Source organism: Sus scrofa, chromosome 1 (genome assembly GCF_054392235.1).
Source record: "Sus scrofa isolate SSC_HxYL_T2T_F1_AM1 chromosome 1, Sscrofa_HxYL_maternal_Yorkshire_Landrace_v2.0, whole genome shotgun sequence".
Lineage (NCBI taxonomy): Eukaryota > Metazoa > Chordata > Mammalia > Artiodactyla > Suidae > Sus > Sus scrofa.
Window position 1 is genome coordinate 260,682,964 of NC_139383.1, and position 20,209 is coordinate 260,703,172.

The 20,209-nt window shown below is 41.5% G+C and overlaps 1 protein-coding gene across 12 annotated transcripts in view; it reads right to left on the reverse strand.

Annotated features, from left to right (window-relative positions):
• Nucleotides 1-20,209, reverse strand: part of LOC146407135 (uncharacterized) — a 975,296-nt gene that overhangs the window by 913,241 nt on the left and 41,846 nt on the right. For 11 of the 12 annotated variants that reach the window (XR_014825604.1, XR_014825609.1, XR_014825610.1 and 8 more), the window contains exon 1: nucleotides 19,315-20,056. The exons of the other annotated variant lie outside the window; for it this stretch is intronic. Coding sequence is in view for 2 of the 11 variants with exons in the window: in XM_084992969.1 (XP_084849095.1) it covers nucleotides 19,315-19,430 (116 nt within the window). In the remaining 9 variants the exon portion in view is untranslated. Of the gene's footprint in view, nucleotides 1-19,314; nucleotides 20,057-20,209 lie in introns of those variants that run through there. 12 annotated transcript variants of the gene reach the window in all.

Sequence of the window (20,209 nt, forward strand, 5' to 3'; positions counted from 1 at the left end):
TTTAAAGAAAAAAAAGTAGGGGGAAAACAGGATGAAACTTTTCATCAAAACAAGCCTAGCAATTTAAAAAATAAAATCTTAGAGATAAATGTAAAAAAAAAAATATTCAGGGAACTGGTTGATAAAGGAATAAAACCAGATTGTTCGGCATGGAGTAAAATGTCTTTATCAGTAGTTCTCCTCCCCCACCTCCAAATCATAGTCATGTTCTCCTAGGAAAAAATACACAGGGCCTCCCTCCAGGACCACCCAATACAGGATTCAAAAAATCCAGCAGGTACCAATAAGGCCTCAAGTAAACAACCCCCAGTTTTATACAAATCACTACAACCATCCTAAGCCAATTTTCAACTGCCAATTTCATGCTCTTGTACATTAGCTCAAAAACATCATCAGGCACCCCCGGGCAGCCTACAATAGTTTAAGCAGCATCACCTTCTTTGCCCAAAGGAAGGGTTTGTGTGACTAGCTTATTTTAGTGTTTCAATGATTTCTTTGTATATTCAGTTGGTAGCTGTCTATTTCCCTTAGAGCCTCTGCACTCCTCTCTCCCATCCTATATACGAGTCCCTGGCTCCATGCTGCCATACTCAGCTACACTTATTGGGCTTGCACATAAAACTTCACTTTTAAGAAGGCTAAAAATCCAAGAGTAACCTTTTTTGTGTGTCTTTTGTGTTTTCAGGGCCACAGCTGCAGCATATGGAAGTTCCCCGGCTAGGGGTAAAATAGGAGCTGTGGCTACCAGCCTACACCAGAGCCACAGCAACTCGGAATCTGACCCACATCTGTGACCAGCACCACAGCTCATGGCAATGCTGGATCCTTAACCCACTAAGTGAGGCCAGGGATCAAACCTGCATCCTCAAGGATGCCAGTCAGATTCGTTTCTGCTGAGCCAAGACAGGAATTCCTACAAGAGTAACATTTTTTGAAAAGCATTGTTTGCCTTTAATATTTTAAAAAATGGACAATACAAAAAATGAAAATATTAACACTCATAATGAGAAGTGTGATGATTTATAAATTTAATTGAGAAAAATGAGGGCACTTACCAGGGGTGTTAAAGGCAACAAATCTTGGAGTTCCTGCCATGGCTCAGTGGTTAACGAATACGACTAGTATCCACGAGGACTTGGTTTCAATTCCTGACCTTGCTCAGTGGGTTAAAGATCCGGCGCTGCTGTGAGCTGTGGTGTAGATCGCTGACATGGCTCGGATCCTGTGTTGCTGGGGCCATGGCAAAGGCCGGCAGCTACAGCTCCAGTTAGATCCCTAACCTGGGAACCTCCATATGCTACTAGTGTGGCACTAAAAAGCAAATAAATATATAAATAAATAAGCACCAAATCTTCAGCCTTAGGGGTACATTTAGCTAGTTAACTGTACTTCCAACTGTGAATACAACTACAAAATTAAAGAGCATATACGAAATGTTGGAAAGGATCACATCAAAGATTGTGGCTAAATGACAAGGCATTATTTGAGACTATGTATATTTCAGTTGTTGGACTTATAGTCTTCATCTTATAGCAAGTATGTCTATTTGGGAGCATGCTGAACTGTCACACAAGCTTTCAGGAATGTCTATGTGTATAAAAGTAAGGGATTATTTGCAATCCAGCTTTTGCATAGTCATGTCCAATTATGTCCTACATGATGGGATTTAGCCAAGCTAGGACAGACCCAGGAGTAGTCTTACCAGGAAGTGCCAAAACCAAGCATGTATGGGATTCAAATATCAGCCCAGAAGCCAGGTAAAAATGGGATCAGAGTCCACATAGCCAGAAAGTTTTGAGAGTGGGAAGAAGAGTTAGGAGACCACTCCTGCCAGACGGGCTGCTGGGACTAAAGAGAGGCAGGATGCCTCCTCACAAAAGACCTGAACAAAACTTCATGAGGACCCACAAGTCTCACTCATTTTGAAGAAGTAGAAATTAGTCAGTGCATACCATACAGAATAAGTATGCTTCAAAAATTCCTTATTTGAAGGGGAAAAAAAAGACAAATTTGAACTAAAATTTGGACTGATCTGGAAATCCCTAGTTAAGAAAACACAAACGTTCTTTCACAGCTAATTCTAGAGTAGTGCTATCCAAGAGAAATAGCGTGCAAGCCACATATGTAATTTTAAATTTTCTAGTAGCTACATTTAAAAGTAAATGAAACTAATTTTAATAAATCTTACTTAACCCAATATACCTGAATTATCATTTCAAAAAGTACTCAATATAAAAATTATTTTTTTTTTTGTCTTTTTTGTTGTTGTTGTTATTGTTGCTATTTCTTGGGCCGCTCCCGCGGCATATGGAGGTTCCCAGGCTAGGGGTTGAATCGGAGCTGTAGCCACCGGCCTACGCCAGAGCCACAGCAACGCGGGATCTGAGCCACGTCTGCAACCTACACCACCGCTCACGGCAACGCCGGATCGTTAACCCACTGAGCAAGGGCAGGGATCGAACCCGCAACCTCATGGTTCCTAGTCGGATTCGTTAACCACTGCGCCACGACGGGAACTCCTCAATATAAAAATTATTAGTGAGATGTTTTATTACATTTGTCATACAAAGTCTTCAAAACCCAGTGTACTTTGTACACTTACAGCATATCGGAATATGAATGCCAAATCTTCATTGCAAATACTCATCTGTATTTAGATAAAATTTACAGCTTAAAAAAAGTTATTCACATACCCAAATTGTTTCTAATATACTCAGAAGTTTCCCAGTAGCTGAAGTAGTAGTTCCTAAATTTAATTTATTAAAATTAAGTGAGATTTTAAAATTCAGTTCCTCAGCAATATCAGGAACTCTTCAGTACTCAACAGTCACATGCAGCTAGTGGCTCTGATAACAAACAGCACAGTTCCAGATAATCAGACTGCAACAGTGGATTAAAGAATCTTGTGTTGCCCAACTACAGCATAGGTCACAGCTGCCGCACGGATTCAATCCCTGACCCAAGAACTTCCATAGGCTACAGAGGTGACCATTTTAAAAAAAAATTAAGCTCATATTGTTCAATATCAAAAAAAATTAAATAACTTAATAATGGGCAGAAGACCTGAATAGACATTTTTCCAAAGAAGGCATATAGATGGTTAGCAGGCACATGAAAAGATGCTCAACATCACTAATGATTAGAGAAATGTAAATTAAAATGAGCTATTACCTCACAGCTGTCAGAAAAGCTATCAAAAAGTCTATAAATAACAAATGTTGGTAAGGATGTGGAGGAAAAAAGAACACTTTTACACTGTTGGTGGGAATGTAAATTGGTGCAGCCACCATAGAAAACCATATGGAGGCTCCATAAAAGACTGAAAATAAAACTATCATGTGATCCAGCTAGTCCACTCCTGGGTATACACCTGGAAAAAAATGAAAACACTAATTCAAAAAGATACATACACCCTAATGTTCATAGCAGCACCATTCACAATAGCCAAGATAAGGAAGCAACCCAGGTATCCATCAACAGAGAAATGGATAAAGAAAATGTAGGGTACATACACACACACACAAAACCACATGCAGGAATATTATTCAGCCATAAAAAAGAATGAAATTCTGCCATTTGAAGCAAAATAAATGGACACAGAATATTATGCTTAGTGAGATAAGTATGACACCATTTATATGTAGAATCTAATAAATATAAAACAGGATCTTCCTGTTGTGGTTCAGTGGTAACGAACCTGACTAGTATCCATGAGGACACAGGTCTGATCCCTGGCCTCGCTCAGTGGGTTAAGGATCTGGCGTTGCTGTGAGCTGTGATGTAGAGTACTCAGATACAGCTGCATTTACAACAGCAATCAATAAACAGACTCAATGCTCAAAAATAAGGGGCTGGTATAATAAAGTGTACTCTATCCAGGCAATGAAATAACATTGTCTTTTTTGAAGGACATTTTATCGATGAAGTGAAAAATACTACAATATGTCACTTACCAAAATAAAGTCTAAACAAAAAGCAGTACATTCAACCTGAACCCACTTTTCGGGACATCTAAAGAAGTTTAAATATGGCCTGTGTATTATTATTTTTGCAGGTATAAAAATGGTATCATGATTATGGAGGAGAATGTCTTTGTTCTTAAGATCTTAAGAGATGAATGCTTTGTGTAGTGTTTTAGTGTTATGTTTTTAAATTACTTTCAAATAATTCAGAATAAAAACCAAGAGAATGTTAATAATTGATGAATCAAAGAAAATGATATATGGGTATTCATTGTGCTATTCTTTTAACTTTTCTATTAGTTCAAAATTTCTCAAAATAAAAATTGGGGGAGAAGTTCCCTGGTGACCCAGCAGTTAAGGATCCAGCCTTGTCACTGCTGTGGCATAGGTCAGTGCTATGGCGCAGGTTCAATCCATAGGCCAAGACTTTCTGCATGCCACAGACATGGCCAGAAAAAAAAAAAATGGGGGGAAAAAATGCTGAGGAACGGTGGCTAGTTTTATTTATTTGCAAGGCTGCTCTGAGTCCGGGCTGTTTCCTTTGCTAATGCCACATCTTAAAAAGTATGTGTTCTCTGAATGCAAGTATGCAATGCTGTCATCTCCAGTAACCCAATACGTGTTTAGGCTGCTCTTTCTTTTCCCAGTCTTTTAATGTGTTCTGAGAAACAAATGTTCCAGGAAGCATCTCTCTCTTTTTCTTTCTCTTTCCATCCCTCCTCCCACCTCCCTCATCCCTCACACACACACAGACACACACAAAATAATTAAGCCAGTGGTGTCAAATCCATGGCACATATGCCACCAGAAACCCTACCAAAACTTCATTATACCTCAGAGACCTGTTCAACACAGCTCTCCAGGTAACTGTGATTATGCATGGGAACTGGCATGTGAAATTAAACCTTGCCATAATTTTTCAACTGTCTATGTTAGCAAAACCTTAAAAAACTATGATTGTCATGATGGCTATGTAAGAGCTCAAAAACCTGGAGTCGAAGATCTGAACTCAAGTCCACCCTCTGCTTTTTACTTCTTGAACCCTGGGAAAGTCTGCCCTCAGTTTCCCCATTTGTAATGAAACCTTCCTCACAGGGGTATAAGGTGGTTGAAATGAAATAATGGGCACTTTGTAAATGCCAAAGACATTTACATTTGAAAAGTAGCAAGACAAAGAATGGAAAATTCAATGTGGGAAAAGTCTGTTTATACTGACTATAATTCAGAAAAGAGGATGCATTCTAAGAGTCTGAAGCATTATTTTTTTTTTAAAGCCAACCCAGAAACAGGGCAAATTCTGAGTGCTCCTTCTCAGTGTCCTTTGCTGGTTCTTCATTTCTAACTTACAAAAGTCTGAGGGCTCTGTCCTCGGACATTTTTGCTGTTACCCATCATAGGTGATTTTCTCTATAATCTCACGGCTTTTAAGCACAGTTCATATGCTATTGACGCTCAGATTTTCAAAGTGTAACAGGATGTTAAAGGGAGTTTACACCAAGGCTCCAACACAATAGATATCAAATACTAAAATCACTATTTTCAAGATGGACATCTAAGAACAGTTTAACTTGGGCTCTTCACTGTAATCAACATCATAAAATGATCTGGTTACTGGAGATTGAAAGAAGGGAGAATTTGTAAAATGTTTTCTTTGAATAAACCTGTGGTGTGAATAGCTCCTCTCCCTGGGGAATGGAAAAGATGGGGCAGCCCCCGTAACTCAAGCCTACTGACAGACCATGACTCAGAGAGCCTATGAGCATTCCCTATAGTTTGAAGAAAGGGAGTGGGGAGAGCTGGTTTAATTAACTTGAATCTGACACACACACACACACACACACACACACACACACACTGGCAAATCTAAAGGTGAAAGGTTGCTAAAGCAGTGGATAGTAGCAGAAAAAAAATCCCCTTGGGGAATAGCTAAGGCACACAGTATATGTTTCCTATGGACAGGAGGTGAGTCACACAGGAGCATCTTATCACCCCAGCCCAAGGGTTCTGCTTGGTGGGGTAATGGGGCTACAAATGAGAAAATCTGTGTGGAGTGAGCTGCAGGAAAATCCATGGAAGGAGGAGGAATAGGACGCATCACCCACAACAATGGAGTTGTCAAAAGAGGAACCACAACAGCGGAGCTGCCAAAGAATCCACAAAACAATCAAGGAAGACAAAGCCTTAATATCACCCAGCCCCAGAGAAAGTGAAGTCATGTTAGGACAGAACCTGCCAAGTAAGAACTTTCCCCTCCTTTCTAGTGGAAGGTTGAAACCATAGCTAATGAGATGATGAGCAAGAAAGGAAAAAAAGCCAACTATAACTTCTTCCACAGTGGGGGCAGCTAACCTGCTTCAGGCCCTGGCTTGAGAGGTTTAAAGGTGGAATAAGTTGGAAACAGAAGAAACATGACTTTTTAATGAGGATATAAGTATTAAATGATAAACTGAACTGGACATTCTTGTTTCTGAATCAACTGTCTGGTTTCCTACTTAAAGAGAACCATGGAACTTTCTGACACCTAAGCATGACCAGAAAAATCATGTTGCCTGCCAGAGTTTTCACCCAATGTCAGGGAAAACTACTCCTCCACTGAATAAATGTTAAATAGACATTAAGAAACAAAAATAAAATTACATTCTGACTGATTCCCAAAGCTGTGCTTCTTCACAATACTTGTTATAAAGGTAAAACAGACATCTCAGAATTACCACATCCAAAGACAAATTCTTTTTAACTCAAAAAATTTTATTACATTTACAGTTGTACAATGATCATCACAACCCAATTTTACAGCATTTCCATCCCAAACCCCCAGCCCATCCCCTCACCCCCCAACCTGTCTCCTTTGGAAACCATAAGTCTGTAAGTCAGTATCTGTTCTGCAACGAAGTTCATTGCGTCCTTTAGATTCCACATGTAAGTGACAGCATATGATGTTGGTGTCTCACTGTCTGACTTCATCAGCATGATCATTTCTAGGTCCATCCATGTTGCTGCAGATGCTGTTATTTCTTTCCTTTCAAAGGGTGAGTAATATTCCATTGTGTATATGCACCACTTCTTTATCCACTCCTCTGTTGATGGACATTTAGGTTGTTTCCATGTCTTAGCTATTGTACAGAGTGCTGCAATGAACACTGGAGTACATGTATCTTTTCGAATCATGCTTTTCTCTGGATAGATGCCCAGGAATGGGATTGCTGGATCAAATGGTAGTTCTATGTTTAGTTTTCTGAGGAATCTCCATCCTGCTTTCCACAGTGGTTGCACCAATTTACAATCCCACCAACAGTGTACTAGGGTTCCCTTTTCTCCACACTCTCCAGCATTTGTTGTTTTTAGACTTTTTGATGAGGGCCATTCTGGCTGGTGTAAGGTGGTACCTCAGAGTGGTTTTGATTTGCATTTCTCTAATAATGAGTGATGTTGAACATCTTTTCATGTGTTTTTTGGCCATCTGTGTATATTCTTTGGAGAATTGTCTGTTTAGACCAAAGACAAATTCTTGATTTCCATTTCCCAGATCCACTCTTCCCACAGTCTTCCCATCTCATTAAAAAGAACCCCACTGGAGTTCCCACCGTGGCTCAGCAGAAACAAATCTGGCTAGCATCCATGAGCATGCAGGTTCAATCCCTGGCCTCGCTTAGTGGGCTAAGGATCTGGCGTTGCCGTGGGCTATGGTACAGTATGCAGACACGGCTCAGATCTGGCATTGCTGTGGCTGTGGTATAGGCCAGTGGCTACACCTCCAATTCAACTCCTGACTTGGAAACCTCCATATACTGTGGGAACAGCCCGAAAAAGATAAAACTGAACAACAACAACAAAAAACCCTCCATCATTCCTCTTGATGAGGCCAAATCCTTCAAGTCATCCTTGAATCCTTTCTTCCTTTTATATCCTAGATTCAAACTATCAGCAAATCCCTTGAGCTCTTTCAAAAGTTATTCTGAATCTAACCTTTTTTTTTTACCACCACAATTGTGTTTCCTCTGGATTACTGCAGTAGCCTTGTCTTCCTTTTTTCTCCCATCTCCCTGCATTCTACTCTCAACACAGCAGCCCAAAGTGACCCTTGTAAATCATGTAAGATCTGCTCAGAAGTCTTCAGTGCCTTCATTTTTAACTTAGAATAAAAGCCAGTGTTCTTAAAATGCCTGTACGATATAGCCCCTCATCTTTCCCAAATCTCCTCTCCCATCACCCCCTTCTTGCTATGATCTGGCTACACTAGGCTCCTTGCTGTTCCTCAAATTTGCCAAGCGCTTCTCCAACTTAAGACCTTTAAACTTGCTGTTCCTTCTGCCTGAATTACTCTTCCTCTTTAAGGTTTCTGCTCAAATATCACCTTATCAGAATAGCCTCTCCTGACTGCCTAATATTAATAGCAATTCTATCCTCCCCTTCTCTCCTACTCCCAAACTCCCTACCTTCCTCTTTACTAGTTACATCCATGTCACTTAGAGCCACTTGAATTACTATACATTTGTTTGCTTATTTATTGTCTGCCTTCCTCCACCGGCATATCAGCAATCCAAGGCTAAAACTTTGTTCTGTGGACACTCAATGTTTTTTGAGCAAATGAATAACTTTCCTTAAAGTACTTACAAGAGATCCCAAGCTACAATAACTTTATATTGAAAAAACTCTTCCATGGTCCCTTATAATATTTGGAAACAAATTCCAAAATGGAGAAGAGCTGGGCCCTCTCAGCCTCCTCCTGACTCCTTTCAGGCCTACCCTCCCCCAATCCCATCTCTCAACCAGAACACATCCCCCTTCCCACACTGGGAGCCTTTACAGGAAGTCAGACGAGGGTGGAGGGCACCCATGGGGTCTGTCCTTGGCAACCATGGCTGCAAATCAGGACTTCACTCTGACACATGCAGAAACCAGGGCCAGATCCGGAGCTTTCCATGCCTCTGTTCTGACCGCCAGACAAGAAAGTCTGTCTCTGTTAATTTGACTTAAGCTCTGCTTAATTACTGACTTGGTAGTTTCTGCTCTCTGCTTAGCTGCTTGTCAAGTTTGTGGCAGTCTTGATAATTTAAGGGTTGGAATTTTGTCTATTTTTGTAATTGAAAATCAGCCTGGAGCCAGAGTTTCCCTTTTATTCAGAAAGACGAAACAGACAGTACATGAAAGGCAGGCATACTATAATTTTGTCTCTTCTGATACATTAAAAGCAGGCCTTTGCACACTGGCTGCTTAGTGTCATTTGGAAACCCCTACTGAGCCTGTAAACATGAAGTCTAGTGTCTTCATATCATTAGTTTTTGTCTCTCTGTGTCCAGCTTGGTTGGAAAAATTATACAGCAATCTCAGAGGCCACAATGAGAGGCTGCCTGGGGGTACCCAGGGAGTATGGGGAGCTGGAGCCTGGATTTCAGGACTGGCTGCAGAGCCTCTGAGCTCAGTAACTTGAATGCTTACCTTAGTTTTAGGTAGATTGATGAATTGTACATTTGTTCATTCAAACCAACATTTGGTACCTCACAGATAGCCAAAACAAGGAGTTATATAAGTTCAAAGACATGACCCCTTTCCCAGGAAGTTATATAAGTTATATAAGTTAGAAGATATGACCCCTTTCCCAGGAAGCACTCGGTCTGATGAAACAGTGGGTAGGAAAAGAGACAATCTCAGTCTTGTATTCAAGGTGTGCAGAAAGCAATTTGGAAGCATGAGAATAAAAAGGAGTCATTCTACCCAAAGGATGAGTAGATATTTACCAAGATTCAGAAAGTAAACTCAGGATAGAGAGGACTGTCCATGCAAAGGCATGAGATAGCCTGTGGTGAGCAGAAAAAGGAAAGTTCAGTGTAGGCTGTGTGTGGGGGGAAGTAAGGCTAAGGAGGCTGTGGAGGGGGAGGGATGAGAGGAAAAGTGAAGAAAATGAGGCCTGACCCATTAGGTTAAGGACTAATGGCGAGGTTACAGCAAAACAAAGTCATGTGGCAAAATGGGCATGACAGAAGTAATAGCTAACAATTATTAAGCACATATTACCACGTTCTGAGTACTTTACTTTCCACTTAAATCTATGGTGTTCAGAGATGCTAAGTTACTTGTCCAAGATGACTCAGCTGGAAAGAAGTGAAGATGGGCATTTAAAAACAAATCTGAAGACTCCAGAGCCTAACCCTTAATTATCACACTGCCTTGCCAGGACTCTGCAAATACTAAGCTAATGGATATGAAAGTACTTCGCAAATTGTAAAGTACTGCCCAAATGTAGTCACTGGTGTTTATTAGTTTTGTTACAAGGATCCCCAAAACAGGAGGTCTTTCTTCATTGATGTTTGACAGTGCAACCCTGAGCTTTTTCTCCCCCAGGGTCAGAGTGGCACGCAAGAAAGGGTGCAAGAAATGGAGATCACTGCAGATGAAAGGAAAGGAAGTCTCAGCCTCCATGAGTCACACTGGGGGATGGAAGAATGATAAAATCAAATGAAGCAATCCTGCCGAAAGCTTAGCCTGTGCTGGCATCTGCTGGTGCCCCCGACAGATGTGCTAGCTTCACTGGGAATTAGCCTCTGGAAGATAAATGCCCCAGGGCAGTCATACATATGAAGGGGGTTGTGGGGGAAGAGGAAGAACTGTAGGTGGTCCTGGAGTTGCCACTGTGGCACAGTGCAAACGAATCCGATTAGTAACCATGAGGTTGTGGGTTCAATCCCTGGCCTTTCTCGGTGTGTTAAAGATCTGGCATTGCCGTGAGCTGTGGTATAGGTCACAGACACAGCTCAGATCTTGTGTTGCTGTGGCTGTGGTGTAGGCTGGCAGCTGTAGCTTAGATTAGACCCCTAGCCTGGGAACCTCCATATGCCACAGCTATCAGCCTAAAGAGCAAAAAAATAAAAACAAAATAAAATAAAAAATAAAAATAATTAATAAAAAAAAAAAAAAAAAAGGGAGTTCCCGTCGTGGCGCAGTGGTTAACGAATCCGACTAGGAACCATGAGGTTGCGGGTTCGGTCCCTGCCCTTGCTCAGTGGGTTAACGATCCGGCGTTGCCGTGAGCTGTGGTGTAGGTTGCAGACGCGGCTCGGATCCCGCGTTGCTGTGGCTCTGGCATAGGCCGGTGGCTACAGCTCCGATTCAACCCCTAGCCTGGGAACCTCCATATGCCGGCGGGAGCGGCCCAAGAAATAGCAACAACAACAACAAAAAAGACAAAAGACAAAAAAAAAAAAAAAAAAAAAAAGAACTGTAGCTGGTCTAAAAGGCCAAGAGACTTCTTTTTCTTACCTGAGAGGTTGCTATGCATCAAACTTCAGCTTGGAATTCATTAGTCATATCCATTACTAAGCACCACCTTTGGGTATGCACTGCACCCAAAGGGTCTCACACACCTTCCCCAAGAACAACAGCACCCCCACTCACTCTGCAAAATGTCATTCTGTTTTAGAGATGCAGACAGCTCCAGGAGGTTACTTGATTGGACCGAGGTCACAAAACTAACTGGCAATCCTAATTTAGGATCAAAGTTGAATTTAATTCATACTCTTTTTACAGTACCAGGATGCTTCCAAAGACTTATGTTCAAAGCTTAATTCTCCCAATTATTATGTCTGTGATCCTGGCCCTGTCAGTTCACCACAGGGAGTTTTATTTTTATAGATTGATGAGCTGATGGCCCTGATTCATTCCAGAAGAGGTTTAACATCTTAAATCCTTATCTGGAATGTAGGTAGATATTCTACCAACCTACAGTGTGTTGGTAGAGATTCTTAAAAAGGGATTAGGTCTGGACATAAATAAAATGTAACTAACTTTAAAACATAAAAACCCGCTACCTCATGAAATATATCTTTGAACTTCACTGCTCCAAATAGAAATGAGAATTTCAAAGGTGACCACTGAAATGTTTCCAAATTTATCATTATGGAGACCTCTGCCCTATATCACTTGTCAGTTAATGTTCACATCCTAAAAAATTCATTCCACCCTGAGTGTGTCCAATCAAAGATGTAGAAAACTCATTTTCTAAAGCTCAGTTGAAATTTTTTATGCATTTTTCCTGTGACATATGGAGGTTCCCAGGCTAGAAGTCCAATCGGAGCTGTCGCCACCGGCCTACACCACAGGCACAGCAACCCAGATCTGAGCCACATTTGCAACCTATGCCACGGCTCACAACAACATGGATCCTTAACCCACTGAGCAAGGCCAGGAATCGATCCTGCGTCCTCATGGTTATTAGTCAGATTTGTTTCTGATGAGCCATGACAGGAACTCCATCAGTTAAAATTTAAAGGAAACAAAGATACTAGATTGAGCCAAGTGAAAGTACCAAAGGGGTTCAATAATTGATGCAGGTCTTCAAAAAGACAGTACTTTTATCACTGCAAAATGATTGGGAAGCCCATCTTGAGCCATGTCACTGGGCAGGCACAAGAATCATCTGAGTGATTGTTGAATACGCAGATTCTGGGCCCACCATCAAATCCAGTACTGGAGTTGGGGTGGGGTAGTCCATGAATTTGGCTTTTTAAAAGACATCCCAGGTATCACAAAGCAGAGAGATTACCCCAGGAAATGTCCCTTCAATCATTTCCAAATGGAAGAATATTCTGTTCCCAAGAACTCAGAAGCCAGACTGTCATCACTGCACTTCCCATCCTTAGTCTGCTTGAGGGCCACCCAGCTTGAGGACCTTGGCTATAAAAGTAGGCAAGCACCTGGTGAGTTTCAAATCGAATCTCCACAACTTTCCAGCCATGAGAGGTCTTTTAAGTGCCGAACTTTTTTGTTTTAATGACCCCCCCATTAGTTTTTTTTTTTTTATTTTATTCTGTTTTGTTGCTGGAAATTGATTATTACAAGGAAATCTAGACTACTTTTTGAATGACTGCATTTGGGTAATGTGCTCAGCCCCATCCCTCTACCCTCCAGGAGAGAATTACTGCAGCTCCACTAGTTGGTTTAGAGGCTATTTATGCTCATCTTCCACATGGCAGACCCAAACCAAAGCCTCATTATTTCTACTATGTTTGTTTTGCTGCAGAATGGTAACATTTACATGGAAATAGGTTTTTTTCTCTGCCCTATAATTTGGATTGTTTAGTTTTCCTTTTTGGACTTCTTTGATGCTGCTGAAGAAAGAAAAGTCCACAGGAATCTGGAGGAAGGAAGAGAGTGGGCTGCAGCGGGTGGAGTCAGCAGAATGACTCCTTTGCGTGAGCCCTGCCCCAGACGGACTAAGCTATCTCCTTCCTATTTCTGCTTTTCTGCCTCCTACAGCTGGGCTGAAATTGTCAGTATTACCAGTGACTTGGTATGGGACCTTGAACAGGTCTCTTTCCTTCTCCAGACCTTGCTTCTCATGTGAATAGTGAAGGTATATAACTAGACAATCTCAAAATTTAGTATTTTTTTTTTTGTCTTTTCTTTTTTCTTTTTTTTTTTTTTTTTGTCTTTTTTGTTGTTGTTGCTATTTCTTGGGCCGCTCCCGCGGCATATGCAGGTTCCCGGGCTAGGGGTTGAATCGGAGCTGTAGCCACCGGCCTATGCCAGAGCCACAGCAACGCGGGATCCGAGCCGCGTCTGCAACCTACACCACAGCTCACGGCAACGCCGGATCGTTAACCCACTGAGCAAGGGCAGGGATCGAACCCGCAACCTCATGGTTCCTAGTCGGATTCGTTAACCACTGCGCCACGACGGGAACTCCTGTCTTTTCTTTTTAAGGGCCGTATCCAGGGCATATGGAGGTTCCCAGGCTAGGGGTCAAATCCGAGCTGTAGCCTCTAGCTTACATCACAGCCACAGCAACGCCAAATCCGAGCCGCATCTGCAACCTACACCACAGCTCATGGCAACGCCGGATCCTTAAACCACTGAGCAAGGCCAGGGATCAAACTCACAACCTCATGGTTCCTAGTCAGATTCGTTAACCACTGAGCCACGACGGGAACTCCCCAAAATTTAGTAACTTTAATAAGCCCACTGGACTCACTCATTCTACTGTGACAGCCATGTGACTTGGGGCAAGTTATTTAACTGCCCCCCACAGACCATCAAAATGAGTCACACCCTTCTCTTTTCTAACTCTGATGAAGAAAAAGAGTTGCTTTTCATACCAAAGGCATAAAAATACTAACCAATCCATGTTCCCTCAGAAGTCCTCAAGTTCCAAAGATGATACCATTATTTTATAAAACTTTCTGGGGCTTTAAATCCCCTATCATATCCCTGACACACCCACTTACCCCCACTACCACATTCACTACCCCAATGCAGACTTAAAACGTTCCAGGGCTAATTTCTGCCTCTTCTCCCCCTTTTATTACTTGCTGGAAGGTTCTATAAGAAATGTAATTCCATTTCTAGGTATGTATTCTAGAAAAGCACTTTCAAATATCCACAATAAGGCATAGAGAAGGATATTCACCAGGGCCTTGTTTACCATAATGGATAACAAGAAACAAATGTCCATCAATTAAAATAATAATAATAAAACCCTGTGAGAAATCCATTTAACTGAATACTCTGCAGCAGCAATACAATGAGGCAGATCAGAAGGTACTAATATGGATAGACACAAACACATACATATATGTAAATGCATAGTAGAGTTTGGAAGAATATATAATAAACTGGTAACACTGTTTATCTCCAAGGTCAAGGGGATTTATGTGAAATGTTTTAATATTTCTATTCAAAGAATATAATAATAAATTACTCTAAAATTTAAAATTATTTTAAAATAATTTACCCCTTAAACATATAACACCACAAAGGTTGGAGGGAAGGAAGAGTATCTTGTTGTAAGGTTCTTTCTTATGCTATACACAAAGTGGTATAATGTTATTTCAAGATAACTATTCAGGAGTTCTCGTAATAGCTCAGCAGAAACGAATCTGACTAGCATCCATGAGGACACAGGCTCGATCCCTGGCCTTGCTCAGTGGGTTAACGATCTGGCATTGCCGTGAGCTGTGGTGTAGGTCACAGATGCAGCTCATATCCCACACTGCTATGGCTGTGGTGTAGGCCAGCAGCTACAGCTCCAATTCAACCCCTAGCCTGTGAACTTCCACATGCCTTGGGTGTGGCCCTAAAAAGACAAAAAAAAAAATAATGATTATTCAAAAATGTGATAAATTAAAAATGATAAATTAGGAGCTCCTGCTGGGGCTCAACAGGATCAATGGCATCTTGGGAGCACTGGGACATGGGTTCGATCCCCAGCCCCACACAGTGGGTTAAGGATCTGGTGTTGCCACAGCTGCCACCTAAGTCAAGACTACAGCTCAGATCTGATTTCCGGCCCAGGAACAAAAAAAAAAAAAAGATAAATTAAAGGTAAATATTTCTAATTAAAACTAGAAAAAAGAGATTTAACTACCACGACAAGGATGAAGAGAAAATAGAATCATAATGGTAAATTTAAATATAACCATATTAATAGTAACAATGTAAGTGGTCTACACACCCCAATTAAAAGGCAGAGATTGTCAGACTGGATAAAAGAGCAGGATAACACTTTTTGCTGTCTACAAGAAACTCACCTTCAATATAAAGACATAAATAGGTTAAAAGTTAAAAGGATGCAAAAAGATGTAGGATGCAAACACTAATAAAAAGAGAGCTGTGTGCCTTTATGAACACTAAACAAAGTACACTTCAGAACAGGAATATTACCAGAGACAGAGTCATTAGATAATGATAAAAGAGATAATTTATCAAGACATAAGAATCCTAAATGTATATACATCTAACACTGGACTTCAAAATATATAAAGCAAAAATTGATAGAAAGAGAAACAGACAACTCCATGATTATAGTCAGACACTTCAACAATCCTCTCTCAGTAATAAAAGAAGCAGAAAGAAATGTAGGAAGGACACAGAAGACCTGAATAACATTATACACTAATTTGACCTAATTGATATTTATAGAGAACTCTAGTCAACAGCAGATTACACATCCTTTTCAAGTACAGTTGACCACTGAAAAACACAAGTTTGAACTGTGTGGGTCCACTTATATGCAGATTTTTTTCAAAAGTAAATACTATAGTACCTCACAATCCCTGGTTGGCTGAATCCATGGACGTGGAACTGTGGATAGAGAGGAACCATAGATACAAAGGGTTGGCTATATACATGAAATAGTCACTAAGAATATACGGGGTCCCACAGCAAATCTCAACAAAGTTTAAGAAACTGAAACTGCAAAGTATGTCCTTAATACTTTGCATTCACAGAGATTTAAATTAAAAACCAAAAATAGAAAGGTATTTAGAAAATCTTCCACACCTCTAAATAACTCAAAGAAGGAGTTGAATGAGAAATTATAAAAATAATTTGAATTGAAAATGAAAAACACATCAAAAGTTGTGTGATACAGATAAATCAGTACTTACAGGGAAATTTATAGTATCAAAAATGTATAGTGATAGTGCCCCAGTAAATAGTCCTAAGATTCATTAGACTTTATACAAGAAGTATGGCAAGCACAACCCCACAAAATGACACAGTACAAGAAGGGCAAGGATTCTTGTGTACACAGGGAAAGTAATGTTACAATAGGAAGCAGAAGTTATGGTGAACAGGCTTAGTGGATTTTCTAGGAAAAAGCTAAAACTACAAATAAAATTGTGCTGGAGTTCCCGTCGTGGCTCAGTGGTTAACGAATCCGACTAGGAACCATGAGGTTGCCAGTTCAATCCCTGGCCTTGCTCAGTGGGTTAAGGATCCGGCGTTGCCGTGAGCTGTGGTGTAGGTTGCAGATGCGGCTCAGATCCCGCGTTGCTGTGGCTCTGGCATAGGCCGGTGGCTACAGCTCCGATTCGACCCCTAGCCTGGGAACCTCCATATGCCACAGGAGCGGCACAAAAGACAAAAAAAAAAAAAAAAGAACGACAGATGCTGCTGTGTAGCACTAAGAACTATGTCTAGTCACTTATGATAGAGCATGATAATGGGAGAAAAAAGAATGTATACATGTATGTTACATGTATGTGTAACTAAGTCACCATGCTGTACAGTAGAAAAAAAATTGTATTGGGGAAATAACAACAAAAAAAAAATTTTTAAAAAAAGAATGACAGAGTGGGAGTTTCCCCTGTAGTGCAGTGGGTTTAAGAATACAACTGCAGCAGCTTGGGTTGCTGTGGAGATGCAGGTTATTTCCCTGGCCCAATGCAGTGGATTAAAGGATCCGGCATTGCTGCAACTGCAGCAGAGGTAGCAGCCACAACTTGGATTCAATCCCTGGCCCAGGAATTTCCATATGCCATGGGTGCAGCCATAAACAAAAAAGGCAAAAACAAAGGAAAGATGGGACATCACCAACTCTATTAACATTCAAGGATAATAAGAAAATATTATGAACTATGCCAATAAATTCACTAACGTGGACAAAATGGACAAATCCCCCAGGGGGAAAAAAAAAAAAATACAGCCCTGACCTACTATAGTAGACTATGAGAACTCTAGTGTTTATCTGCCTAAGGAACACCAGGTAGAAAAATCATAATGAGTACGGAAAAATGAACACTTCTACCAATGTAAATTGGCACAACCACTATGGAGAACAGTCTGGAGGTAGTTTCCTAAAAAACTAAAAATAGAGTTACCATATGAAGTAGCAATCCCACTCCTGGACACATACCCAGACAAAATTATAATTCAAAAAGATACATGCACCTCTCCGCTCATGGCAACCCTATTCACAATAGCAAAGACACGGAAGCAACCTAAATGTCCATTGACAAAGGAATGGATAAAGAAGATGTGCTATACATATACAATGGAATATTACTCAGCCATTAAAAAGAATGAAATAATGCCATTTGCACCAACATGGACGGATCTGGAGATCATCACACTAAGTGAGGTAAATCAGAGGAAAACAAACACCATATATCACTTATGTGTGTAATCTTAAAAATGATACAAATGATTTATTTACAAAACAGAAATAAATGCACATAGAAAACAAATTTATGCTTACCAAAGAGGAAGGGGAGGATAAATTAGGAATTTGGGATTAACAGATACACACAACTATATATAAAATAAAGGACAAGAACCTAATTAAGCACAGGGAACTATATTCAATATCATGTAATAACCTATATTTGAAAAAAAAATGAGAAAGGATAAATGTGTGTGTAAAAAGGATATATATGTGTATATATACACACACACATATAGCTGAATTACTTTGCTGTACACCTGAAACTAAAACAACATTATAAATCAACCAGACTCCACTTAAAAAAAAAAACACATAATGAGTAAGGACATGGAAGCATAGCAAGACAGGTGTTTTTACTGGAGTAGAAAAACACAGAGTTGATTGAGAGCAGCAGAAGCTGAAGAAGTACAGATTAGCAGATAGAAGATTAGTTAAGAACAGATAGAGGCCACTGCAGAGTTTGGTGAGAGATGATCAGAGTGTGAACGGTAATACCAGGGTAGTAGTAAGAACAGATTAAAATTTGAGAAACTTGTAACCAATAGAATCAGCAGAACATGATGACTGACTAATTGGAGATGGAGAAGGAGGTGGAGCACAGAAAGACTGGTATTGGTCCGGCTTGAGGACCAGCTGCTACTAACTGACTGGGACTAGCTGAGCAAGAGAAGTTAATAGCAAAGGAAAATGACGATCTACATTCAGATTTTAGGCATGGGGTACCTGTGGGAAATCAAGGTTTGGAATGGTTAGCAAACAACTGGATGTGTATATGTGAAGCAAATGGGAGAAGTCAACAGTGAAATAACATACCACATGGGTAGTTATCTCACCTAAGAGACCACAGAAAAAGGAGAGGTGACTCAAGGGTAGAACCTTGGACGAGAAAATAATCTGAAGTTAAAGAAGAGCTTTACGATTTTGGAATAAGACAGTTCTAAGCAAGTGTAATTATGCACAAACATGTTAAGTAACGTCTTATAATAGCAAAAACTTACAGCAAACCTACATATCATAGAAAAAAAGAATAGTTAATATGGCAGACAATAAAAATGATATTTAGGAAGAGTGTACAATAATGCAAACATTGCTTATAATAAAGTGTTAAGTATATATATTATATATATAATTTAAACATTAAAAATATATATAGCAACTTGGAAAGAAATACATCAAAATATTAGTACTCAGTGTTTGGAGTTTAGAAGCCCACGGGGTACTGCCATCTATTATTCTGTCACTGCAAATTCTCTACATATTTATACAAAAGGAAGAAAACCTGCCCCTCTCAAAAGAACCACCATGATATTTCCTTCCATCTCTAGTGACGACCATCTCATCACGCCAGCGCCCGTGTCTAACACAGGACGTGGCGCAGAGGGGCCCTCCATGGAAGCATGGCTGTGTCAGTACCTGTGGTGAAGGCAGCTGCAAGCCTCTGTGCCCTTGGTCCCACCGCATCTGCAGGAGGCCTCAGCTTGGCCAGGAAGGTGCGACGCCCGGATCCGTCCGCCCAGGGTCCTCAGCATAGAGTTCTCAGCTCCGCAGTCACGCTGCCCATTCTAGTCCGGTGCCTCACGAGCCCTTCCCCCTGGCCTGTCTGCGGGTACCAGGGCCTTCCTCACGCTCCTCAGAAAACAGCTCGCAGCAGGCGGCGGGTACCCGGCACCGCGTGGATACTGGTCCTGCCAGGAGCTTGCGAGCCTCGACCTCGCCAACTCAGGGGTCAGGAACCACAGTAGAGCCTCCGGGCCCAGCTTGGCCCTGGCGCTGAACAAAATGTTCGCCGTTCCTTCTTCCCCTCTGGCCACCTCACTAGCTCGGTGTGCCGTCCTCTTCCAGACCCGCGACAGCTGGGCCGAGAGCTAAGGGACTTGTCCAGAGCTCACTAGACAGCAGTCAGCGTTACAGTGATAATGATGAAGATGCTCTATTCAAGTTCAGGCAGAAAGGATGGGGCCACGCTCCGGGCCTCTAGGGTCTTTCTGGGCCTTGGGAGGCCGCAGCCTGGACGGTGTGGCCCCAGTGGGCCGAGGTGAAGCGGCAGCGGGTGGAAGGCCGCATCACAAACCTCACCCAAGAGGGGAAATCCCTAGCTCTGGCTTCGGGATTCAGAATCCTGGGGTGAAGCGCAAGGCCGTCTCTAGAAAGCACCGCGCCTAGGGAGGAGCCCAACGCAGATCCCGCCCCCAGGCTTTGGCCCCTGCCCCGGATGTGCTCCCGCCCCAGGTATGGCCCCACCCTCGGGGGCAGCCGAGGGGGATGTAGCCCCACCCCCGCCCCCAAAGCGCGCTGGGCGGGGTCTCTC